At 28.6% G+C, this 12,230-nt stretch overlaps 1 protein-coding gene and 1 non-coding gene across 2 annotated transcripts; one reads left to right on the forward strand and one right to left on the reverse strand.

The window, feature by feature from the left end:
* Positions 1 to 5,935: 5,935 nt before the first annotated feature.
* LOC139427277 (uncharacterized) lies at positions 5,936 to 6,676 on the reverse strand. The gene is made up of 2 exons (XM_071188340.1): positions 6,434 to 6,676; positions 5,936 to 6,310 (listed from the first exon to the last, which is right to left on the reverse strand). The coding sequence occupies exons 1-2, from the start codon at positions 6,674 to 6,676 to the stop codon at positions 5,936 to 5,938; spliced, it is 618 nt and encodes a 205-aa protein (XP_071044441.1).
* A 1,456-nt stretch (positions 6,677 to 8,132) lies between these two features.
* On the forward strand, positions 8,133 to 8,204 carry TRNAD-GUC (transfer RNA aspartic acid (anticodon GUC)). The gene has a single exon. It is a non-coding gene; the product is annotated as a tRNA-Asp (tRNA).
* Positions 8,205 to 12,230: the final 4,026 nt, after the last annotated feature.

Genomic DNA, 12,230 nt, shown 5'->3' on the forward strand with positions numbered 1-12,230 from the left:
ATTTTTATCATGTGAGCAAGACATCATACTCTTCTTCAAATTTTAGCTCTCAAGAAAATCAATTTATAACAGTTCTTTGCGATATTTCACAAAGGTTATTATATTTAAGTAATGTTAACGCTCATGTGAAACTTCTGCAAAAAATTCAGAATTCTAAGTTAAATTTCTGATAAGCTCAAAAAAATGTATATCTACTGTATTTTGATGAAATTAATACCACCTTGACCTCAACCCTCGCGACCCCCATTCAATTTGCAATCTTGTTAATTTATACTTTCCATGAAGTTAGAATGATTTAAACTACTGGGCTATTTTTATTTTATTTATTTTTTTTCCATTTCAGACTACACATTAATAACATTTCCGAATGCATTATTTTTAAATTAAGATTTTCCATTTTAAAACAACTAAAAACCTGTTTTATTTCATAATTTTTAATTAACTGATTATAAAAGTCTGCAAAAAAATATCTCTTTAGAAATACCTTTAGTGCATTATCTGGGAATAGTTTTGAGTATTTATATTACTATGTGTGTATTAAAATAATCAGTATTAACTTATGAAAACAAATATATATTTTTTTCTAATTGTGAATACAATATGTGATGTGTAGTTGTGGTTATGAGTAAATAGTGTGTGACTTTTTCATTATCTTGTATTTTTAAAATTTGAGTAATATATTTTTACAGTCCTTTATACTTTTTATAAAATTAAGTTCTACTTGCTGTATTCTTTTACATCAAAAGAGCTGTTTTAATTTAATAAAAATTTATTAAATTCATTTTCTTTCTTATTATTGCTTATTAGTTTTAAATGATGTTTATAGCTTGGAAAATTGTATTATTAACTGTTTAAAAAAAGGAGTTTCTTTCATTTGGCCTAGAAAAAAAAAACTATTTCTTCAGAGTTTTTTTATTTCAAGATTCTTTTGGAAGAATCTAGCCATGAAGACAGCTATTTTAAATTATCTATTCACGATTATTTATTTATACTACCCCAATTCCTTTTCCTGTTTTTCCCCCCTCATCTTCCGACTTTCACTTTCAGTTCTTTTTAACTAATAATGATCGTTATCTATGAGAAACATTTGAAGATTTTAAAACGCTGCATTAAATGATCTATCGCAGACAATGTTTGCCAAGAAATGTTCTCGTGTTGTTAAATAACGGAAAATATCTTTTAGTTCCAGTATAAAAGATAGCCATGACACTGTCAGCAATTTTCAAATTCATAAAAACTTATTCGAGATATTGTTTTAACATTTTAATAAAACTATATTATAGCACTTTTAGAAGGATTGTTAACATATGGTAAGATATGCATGCTTTTCTTTTCTTTCTTTTTTATTATTCTTTTTAAAAAAAAATGTTTCTGATGAAGTTTTTATGTTGATAGGATATATAAGTTGCTTTGTAGAGTGTGTGTGTGTGGGGGGGGAATTCACAAAAGTCAGAAAAATCTATGCGATTTCGTTTACTTGAATGTTAGGTGATACTATTTGTTTAAAGAATAAACAAATTTGTTGATGTTATGAAAATTTAGGAAAACATTTATAGAATTATAACTTATTTCAAATTCATTTTATCACATTCGAACGTTTTTGAGCCAATATTTGATAAAACCATTGAAAAATTGCAAAAATTTAAATTTTTTTTTTAAACTTTATTGAAAAATTCAGTGCAAAGATTATTATTTTGCAAATGAATTCTGTGTATCATATTTATAATATTTCCCAGTTCCAGAAAGGTGGAAAAAAGACAATATTTAAAAATTAGCAAATATAATTAAATTTTTAAGAGTTAAAAAAAGCGACATCAATAGCTACTAGCTGCCTTCACCCAGCGTTCCAGGACAATGAATGAAAAAAATATAGTTTTTAAAGAAATAATAAAAAAGTAAATGAAGTATTCCGGGACTTTTCCCTTCTTAGCGACTCCCAGGCGCCATTGAACCAGGAAGTTGATGGTTTTTTTTCAAGGATGATGGTCAATTACAATCTTTATTGTTGCACCATGAACTCTTGTATTTCTCTATCTATTGGCAACACTTTATAGTTATTATTCATTTTATTAGGTTCTTTTAAGTAGTGTTAAACAGTTAATTCTGAGCAATTTTGCATTTTTATAGAAATGAAAACTCGGTTAGGTAATATATTGAACTAATTAAAATTTTAGGAGTTGAGGAGGGATTAAAGAATTAGTATATAGTTGTGAGATGCATTCTGCTTGGTTACCGTTAATTATCTGATTATATATTGTACAAGATAATTTTGAAAGGTGAGAACAAGCTGATCATCAAAGGTAGCTATTATATTTTAATGATTTATCTTTTCTTTGCCACTATTTAGTTATAATTAAGTACAATCCTTTATAAAATAGAAATGTATAATTTAAAGTTTATATTTATTTAGTAATTTTATAATATTTTACGAGGGTTCGGAGAAAATGTTAATAAGTGTAAGTTGGAGTCGAAGTCGAGCACTCAAAAAAAAAAGTTTGAGTGGGGATCGAACATTTCAACTTTCGACCTGCGCATCTCTGCTTTGTAATAGGTTTTTGTACTCAGTGTTAATTTAAATGCGTGTACATACACATTGATGTTGACCGTTTTGAAATTTAAAAATGTGAATATTTCTTTTTATACTTAAAAATAAATTAAATCTCAAAACTTTCAGCTCAATTTAAAAGATATTATTTAAGATTTCAGAATTAAAATTTATGTTCATTGTAGATTTACAATCAATATTTATAATATGCAAATAGACTATGCAGGATAATATGTTGAACCACTGAATTTCATTCATTCGTTATTTTATTCATTCTTAATGTTTTACGAAGGAATAAAAAATAATGGTTGCGCGTACGAATTCCTAAAATTTATTTATTTATTTTTTTAAAACTAAAAAGAAAAAAAGAATTGGAAACATATATATGCAAGCTGCAGATGAAAGAGTTAGGATGAAAATGTCATTTTCATAAATTGGTGCTCCTTAAGGTATGCGAGACTTACGCCAAAATTTTAAAACATTATTTTAACAAAAAAAAATTTTTTTCTTTAATTAAATTGGTTGAAGGAGTATCGAAACTAAGGAAAATTTAGTTACTAGTCCTATGGTTACTGGAAAGGTCGGGATAGCTTGGATGGTAGGACGTTGGACTCTTGTTCATGAGATAAGGATTTCGAATTACGCTGGCCGAAGAAATCCCGTGTATCAAATGGTGACTGGTGCACGTTAAATCTGTAGGGGTCACAAAGTTCTCGAAGTTTCTATTACAAATCAATGCCTCTGGGAGTACTGAATTGGAGATTGATCGTTCTCTGATTCAGGTCAAAATCATGATCTGTGGATGTATGAAGGAATCCGCCTTATAAAACAGGCTGTGATGTGTATGTGTGATAGAAATCGTATTATTAGCCATAGATGGACCCACTAAGAAACAAGAAACGCACACTCTGCCTTAAAATTCGCTTGGTTTCCAAAGCAAACCAAGCCAATTGTAGAATGCATAATCATTAATTTTATTAAGATGATGAAAATCGTTATTACGATGAATAGGTAGAATTAAAGTACTGAATTGAAACTTTGTATATTGTTATGAAATTTTTGTTTTAATAATACAAGGAAGCAAGTCACTATAATAATTATATTTAAAATTTATTTGAGTGTAATTATTTATATAGTGAATTAAAGAATATTTTATAAATAAAAATATTTTGATTTTCACTCACAGTGATATTTTTTTATTTCCACTACTGATCCTCAGGATAAATTAAAATATCTGTAGGGGCTTTGTTTATTGACTATTTTATTGTGTGATTTGCGGAACCAATATTTATTAGATATTACTTGCCCCGACACATTTTCAGTGGATCATATACATGTCTCTATTAGATTTTTTCTAAAAGTTAATAAAGTAGGAAGATTCCCGTATCGTAGTAATCTGAGGTAGAATATTCGAGAAATAATCGAAAATCGGTATCTCAAAGGTGACGTCATTGAAAGCAAAGTATATCATGGTAATCGGAAATGGGATTACAGCAAAACTGAACGAAAATTATTGTCAAACCAAACGATTAATAAAATTTAAAAGCCGATTTAAATATGTTTATCTTAAAACGTAGCCGTAATAAGGTAGGACTGCGTTCTAATAAATAAGCAACTCTTTTATTTTTAAACTTTTAATTTCGAAAACTATCAAAATCGAAAACGTAATTACAGCAGAGTAGAATATTATTGGAAATGGGTCAGTTTGAGTGCTTACATAGCATTGGGTCAATCAAGAGTAGAATAAGAAATTTAAATACTGCAGGCAAATACCCTTAAATTACGGATTCAAAAATATTTTTAAATTAATTTTAAGTTGATGACAACCAAAAAAATATAGAAAATAGAAATTAATGTTAGAAAACTGTGCTCTATTACGTGATTTTTCGACCAATAAGAAAGATCCGTCAACAATGGAAAACTGTCTTAAATCGTTATGTTATGCAGAAAATTCAATAGAACTTTTAAATATTTTATTTATTTACTAATTGCAAAGCGAACAGCGTGGTATTTATGTCATATGGAGACTTTTTCATTAATCATGGTGCGTAGCGTTTTTAAAAAGTGCTTATTTCGATTTTCGTTATTTAAAAGCCATTAAAGGTGCTTTTTTCATTGGATGTTTTTAAAAAGTGCTTAATTTTCCCTTTTCGAAAATGAGATTTTTCTTTTCTTTACCGTGTCGAAAAGCGTGCTTTTCACATTGTTCTATTCTACGTTTTCACAATTCATTCCACCACAATCCATTTCGGCGTACTGTCTGTTCATATGGTATGAAAGCACCAAACATTTTACATGCTTGGTGAAATACTTGCGAGTCCCTAATCCTTATGTGGGTCTGCTGAGCTGGATTCGGTGAGATTATTGCAGTCTCATGCATTGCAACACTGCTGCATTTTGCAAGATATTCTCAATTCCAGACCCTCTGATATCGAACCGAAAAAATCTTTTGATCATTTTATAATGGCTAATATAATCAAGAAAAGAGTTCTTTGTCAGAAACTAGTTATTTTAGCATGATCATGTAAAGTATTTGAAAATTATGTTGCATTTTGTTAATGAACATAATACTTAAAAATATTTTTGAGTGCTTAAAAGGTGCTTATTTTTTGTTGAAAGATTTGACTACGCACCCTGTTAATGAAATATATAATAGATTGTTTGATTAAATAAATGTAGTACTAAATACAATGCTTAAAACGCATTTTTTTTCAGTTATTAAAATTTTAAGGGTATTTTATTTACTTAATTTAATGAGATTTGCTTTTATTTATTAGGTTGAAGTCGCAGCTTGAATTGATACTATACTTATTATAATTAATGTAAGCATGCAGTAAAATCAGGGCCGGCTTATGCATGTCGCGGTCCCTAGGCAATGCTCGTCTCGCCCCCCCCCCCTACCGTCTTCTAACTTCCTAATATATTTTTTCGCTAACACAACACTTTATTCATAATTACTCTGTTTTTTACTTCATAGTTATATTGTCACATTATTCAATAAAAATATTGAATCAAACGAAAGGAATATAAGTAATTAATATATGCATTTAAAAAAAATCATACAATAAGCTTAAATATTAACTCTTCTAACTTTTTTTGTTACAAAATCGTTCAAGACATCCTGAAAGTTAACCTTTTCCAATACATCATTTTCAATTGGCATTATGGCCAATGAATTTAAACGGTTTTGAGACATAGTTGAACGAAGACAGTTTTTAATTAATTTCAATTTGGAAAAGTTTCGTTCACCAGTGGCGTTTGTAATCATTAGACTTCTATATATTTGCAAAGCTGTCATTACATTCGGGAAAGTTGATTGTGTGCCATGTTACCAATAATCAGTTTGTAAGACTCTTCGGCAGGCACAATTTTTTTTCCGGGGTCTTCTAATTATAAGATGAAGTATTTATACTGCACCATTTCGTCTATAAACTCAGGCTCAATGTCCTCGAAATGATGTTCCTTAAACTTTGTGCAAGCCTGTCTAATTTCAGCGTCGGATTTTGTCGAGAAATCTGTTAGAAACCCAAACAGATCATTTATTTCCCGGTAAGCTTCTAGGCGCCGCGACAGTTCTGTACACAGCATGTCTAGTACTGGCAAATATGTATCAACTTTTAATTTCTCTTTTCCTCTGAGCACAACTTCTTTTGCAGGTCCATCATCGTGATGCCTTTTCCCTTTTCGCACACGCTGATTCTCATCACTGTATTGAGTATCAGTTTTCTCATTTGCCTTAGTCTCGTAGTCGTCAAATAATTCTCTCTGTGAAATTAAAAAATCTAAAAGCGATTTTAAAAGATCGACTGCCGTTCGAAGTTCAATTGTTTTCTTTTGTAAAGATTTGCTGACACCATTGATCCGATCTAGTATGGCAGCTCAAAATACGGCCATTACAGCATTTTCTTTTTTTGCCAAGTCATTCAATAGACATTTCGCCTCGTGAATCGCTTGTGATGTCTGAGTCTTATCGCAAGCAATAGACTGCAAAGCTTTCTGAAAACTGTTGTAACCATTTGCCAAAGCCTTAGTAGCATCGGCCCTTGCACACCATCTTGTATCGGATACTCTTTTCAGAACCAATGACGGATCTTGCTTACGTTCATCACCTTTTTCAAGGTGTTTGAGCATAATTGCCCAGCGATGAGTTGATGCCGAAAAAAAGTTGTATAGTGCCTGTACGAATCCGAAGAATGAGATTGCTCCCATGCAGCTTTCCGCTGCACGTACTCCAACCAAATTCAGGGAGAGCGCTGCACAGAGAACGTAGTGTGCGAGGTGATTTATTCTCTTAATATGCGCCTGGAGACCATTTTACTGTAAACTGTATTAAAAATAAAATTTTGCATCAAATCAATACATTTTTTATTGTTTTATCATGCTTAACGCCTTCATGTATATTGTAATGCTCTATGAAAACAACCAAATGTAACATTTATAGTTATTTTAATTTTGACATTTAGATTTTTATTTTCTCCTTCTAAATTTCAAAACCGTTTAGGTGTGTTTGTAGTTGAATAATTCATTAATACCTTCAAAAATATTATATTAATTTATAGAACAATTTAGTTATACATAATTTATCACGTAGGAAAACATCATGAAATCATTCATATATAAAATAAACAGTCAATATAAATAACAGGGTGCATAGCGTTTTTAAAAAGTGCTTAAAGGTGCTTATTTTTGTTTTTAAAAAGCCCTTAATGGTGCTTTTTTTATTGGGTGTTTTTAAAAAGTGCTTAATTTTCCCTTTATCAAAATGAGATTTTTCCTTTACCATGTTGATTTTTACTACAAATAATGCTAAAAGACACAGTTCACATTGTTCTATTCAATGTTTTCACAATCAATTCAACCCCAATCTGCTTCGGCGTATTGTTAGCCCGTAGCGTATGTAAACTCCATTCGTTTTACATGATTCAAAACTTCCATGATTTTTGATAATTGGCAAAAACAATAGCAAAAGTTTTTTTTTCTTTTTTGACATGACGTGACGGTTAAAACAAGATAAAACCGTCAATTGTCAAAAACTTTCCATCCCTGCTTGATTATGATATTTTTTTAAAGTGCTTAAAATATTCTTTGAGTGCTTGAAAAGTGCTTAAAATATGCTTTTTTGTTGACTAATTTGGCTACGCACCCTCAATAATATTAAAATAATTCCTTGATGTGTGTCGAAAATATTGCTTAGAAATTAATTGAGTTGTTATATTGTAACAGAGATGGCAGCACCAAGCATCAGTAACAATTTATTTCAAAATAAATTTCATGCAAATTTTGAAGTATTTTCCATCTAAATATAAGAATTAAACAATTTAAATGTGTTAACTACTCTGATTTCAATAAAAATACGGCTACATACAGTTTTCACCTGATAATTAAGTTTTTAATTTAATTTAAATGCCATGTTTCTTATCGTTAATTTTCATTTCTTAATTAATAATAATTTTGAAAAAGTAATTGGTTTGTTAACAATTGACAGATTCATTATAAATTTTAACTTCTAGATAAAATTAAGTTTAAATACTTATTCTGCATTTACAGTTTTGGGTATTTTAAATTTTTTATTTTAATAAAGAATGTGTCCTCGGTAGTATAGTGGTCAGTATCCCCGCCTGTCACGCGGGAGACCGGGGTTCGATTCCCCGCCGGGGAGGATCAATATTTTTTTAAATGTTTTTTATAAAATAGTCAAGATTTATTCTGTTATTTAATTTTTCTATAAAAATGTATAAGTGCGTTAATTTCTTTAAAAAATTTTTTTTTCAATACCAAAAAGACACGAATCAAAGAACTTAATTCGAGAACATATGTCAATTAAATCCGGGTCCAACTATGACGGTGAACTTGAGCCCATTGTCTGAACTTCGGTTAGTGCTCTCTTTCGGAATGTGACGTTTTTAATTTTCAAAGCTAAAAAAATTTCAAATTAAAAAAGTCGCAATTAATTAGAAAAATTTCTAAATTTTTCACAAATCCTGTATACATTTTAAAAATATTGTCTAAATAAAGAATTTCTAAATTATGAATCTCGTATAGAATACTAATATTGTTTTATTGAAAATAGTTAAGTGTACAGATTTCTAATTTTATTTTTCAGATTAATTATATTTGTATAGCATAAGCACCATTTTTGTTAATAATGTCTTACAAAACGTATAAAAAATAGACGGGTCAAATACAGATAATATGGTTAAAAAATATTAATAATAGCTATTTAGTGCCTTCTTCAGGGACTGTGTACAAGTCCCGATAGTCCATGCAATAATAAGTCCCCGAATTAAATTTAAGGAAGACAACTTTAGACGAATAGAAAATAATTTTTTCTGTGAGAATTAGTTTTTTTCTCCTGTTTTTTTAAATTTAACAGATTAAAAAGTGAATTTTGATTATTACCCATAAAATTAATTTTTTAATGATAATTCTGAAAATTATAATTAAAAGTGATGAATACAAAACAAATTTTAAACGTCAATAAATAAGTAAATAATAAAAATTAAACCAGTAGAAAATGCATGAAAAAGGTGCTCCTTTTTTTATTGAAATATTAACAAACAATGCGGACTTAACTATTTACTGTGAGCAGCTTATATTTAAATACTAAAAAGGAAAGGTATGTGTGTTTCACTTATTACAGCAAAACAGCTTGTGCTGAAGTTCTGATATTTGGACAGCGGGTGCAAGATGTAGTTTCAGCACTACACTCCATAAATCAGTCAAAATTTTAATTTGACAATTCGGGAAAGACGTGAGAAAAATGAATTTTTGCTCGTAAGATAAATCACAAGCACTTATTCTTTTCATTTATTTAAAGTATAACATCAGTTAGCTACCTTATAGCTTTATTTCAATAACGATAATATTCTCTGCAGGGCCGTCTTAATAGCCCCCCTCCCCCGGCACTGAAATGTTTTTTGCCTCTGGAACATCCCTAGCAGCAAAGTAACTCGGCTCTCATTGGACCAATATTCACTTCTTATCTGAATAAGGGTTAAAATGGCGGTTATTTTTTCGATATTGGTCCTATATAGAATTATCTGATTCATCCGATATTTTCAAGCCACTTTACAACCAATATAGGCCCTAAATAGAATTATCGACTCACCCGATGTTTCACATTCATTTTCTAACCAATATAGGCTCTATATTGACCCTATAAAGGCCAATATCTGTCCATGTTCATATATGACCAATATTGAGACAAACTGGAGTCAAGATAAAAATGTTGAGGTGCTAGGGGTGCCACATTGTTTGAAATCGAACTAAAAAAAGTTCAGACACATAAAATAAAGCATTTTTTAAGATTTGCAATAACTTTAACGAATTTTGATTACCCCAAAAACTCAATGTACGTAAACAAAGCATTTTTAAACTATGCATAATTTGAAAAAAAATTTGAAATTCTAATTAGTTGCAACTCTCAAATAATAAAACACTCTTCAAAATCATGGAAACCGATAATTAAAATAATCAAATTTAAAAAAAAAAAAGGTACAACAAATCAAGAAAAAAAAAATCAAATGGTAGGAAATATTTTGTTAAACTTAGCGGTTATTAAAACATCTTTCAATGTACGTCAGCCATTACAAATTTAAAAATTTGCTGTATCATAGTGTTGTGTAATTCTAAACTCTTTCAATTATTACTTAATTTAACTAATTTTGAATACAAAACAGAATTGGTGGTGGTCAAGCATTTTAAGTGACATTATCACTTAAAAGAAAATTTGCCCACATTAATTTTTTTACAAGTACGTATGAATTATGCCGGGGCAAATAGAGCAGTGAGAGTTGAGCTATTGAGTACCTAATAACTTCAATAGAACGTAGAAAAATCGATGTTATTTGCCTTTTTAAGTTTTACTGATGATAAAATATACAAACTATTGGTGTTTGCAAGAGAATCAATTACTATTTATAGAAAGGAACACAAAAGGCACACTTTACATGCACACACAATAGAATATATTTATTAAAAAAATATCTATTTATAGGACAATGTTGTTTATTCTTATTTTTTTTTTAAATACAATTTATAAAAGTATGATTCTCAAAGCCCCCTGAGTGTCTAGGGCTCCCGGATACTGATTAGTTTGATGCACGTTCGTTAATAATAGTTTATCTTCGATTCATTATGACTTGTAAGCACAACTAATTACAACGTAGAAATTTGTGCCGACGTCAATAAATAAGCTTAATTGTGTTTCGAAAGACACTGACATTACGCGTTTATTATTATCAGGACCAGAACGTTAATCTATATATTCTCCAAAAATGATCTTGGAAAGTGCAAAAAAGAAGGAAAAAAAATTACTCTAAGCACTAACAAAATAACCTAAAAGAAAAAAAAATTATACTCTTAAAACTTTTTTTAAAGAAAAATAAATCGTAAATTGTATTTAAGAACTGAATAATAAATAAAATTAATGGGCAATTTATAAATTAAATAATTGTAAATGTTATTTAACCTGATGTTAAATAACATTTATAAATTATAATTGAAATTAATAAATAAGAATTAATTAATTTTTCCTTACGATCTTCGAAAATGTCAGAAATACCTTGCATAATTAAATATTTTCTGTATATTTATGTAATCTTAAAAAATTGTGAGATTGCCAAATTATCAAAATCAAATTTTAATATCTTAAAAAACTGTTCAACATGAACATTTGTTCCTGGTGGATATTTAAAATAACAGCAAATTTAAACAATATGTAAAGAAAAAAAATAATTGATCAGCAAAAGTTTCGTAACATGAAAAATATAATTTCAAAAACTAAAAAAAAACTTTTTAGAGATGAAAAAAAAATTCAAAATTTCCAAATAGAAAGCTATGAATTTAGAAATCCTCTATAAATTAAAAAAATACAAAGGAATGACTTAACCATATATACCCTGATTATCTTATTATTATTTATAGCTACTCTTTTTAAACGCGTTTCTGATTTTCTCAAAATTGTAACTTTTTCCTAAGACAAATAGGAAAAATTCATCTCAAAATTAACTCAAATCAACGACCAGCAATGAAGACAACCTTAAAAATAAAAATTCAGAGACAGTTTTAATTTGTAATTGCATGGAAAAATGTAATCACTGTCGCCTTACGTAAGCGTTTTTAAAACACACGAAGAAAATATTTATTATTTTTCTATGAATCGAGAATTATTAGTAAATATTAAAAAAAAAAACTTTTTAAATAATATTTAATTCAAAGCGTAACTAATATATTTTTTAAGAAAATAGATTATATCTAGAATTTTGAAGAAATATTGATAACTTTTTAACAGAATTTTTACTTTTTCATTACAAAACATCTATGTATTACTTATATTTTCATATTACCTTAAGTTAAATCACATTTTCAAAGTAAACACGTAATCATGAAAAACCAAAACTCTTGTTTGTATTTTTAAATACTTTTTTGGGTACTGGCGCAGTAACTACAAAAAGGGGCACCATTATTATTGTAATTTCAAAATATATATTTTTCTTAACTACACCACTTGCTCTATAATAATTTAAAAACATATTATATATCATTTGCTTTCATATACTTAATCATAACTTGAATATTTCATCTAAACTAATTATTGTTTTGAAATTTGCCTTGGTGGCATTTTTTAAAGGAAAATTTAATTTAATTTTTCTATATCTTCTTTTGTATATTTAACTTTTCATCC

Source organism: Parasteatoda tepidariorum, chromosome 2 (assembly GCF_043381705.1).
Source record: "Parasteatoda tepidariorum isolate YZ-2023 chromosome 2, CAS_Ptep_4.0, whole genome shotgun sequence".
NCBI classification, from domain to species: domain Eukaryota; kingdom Metazoa; phylum Arthropoda; class Arachnida; order Araneae; family Theridiidae; genus Parasteatoda; species Parasteatoda tepidariorum.

Coding starts and splice junctions, on each gene's coding strand:
- LOC139427277 (XM_071188340.1), bottom strand. CDS start 6,676: ATGCTCAAACACCTTGAAAAAGGTGATGAACGTAAGCAAGATCCGTCA. Junction 6,311..6,433: donor AAGAAAATGCTGTAATGGCC/GTATTTTGAGCT, acceptor TTAATTTCACAG/AGAGAATTATTTGACGACTA.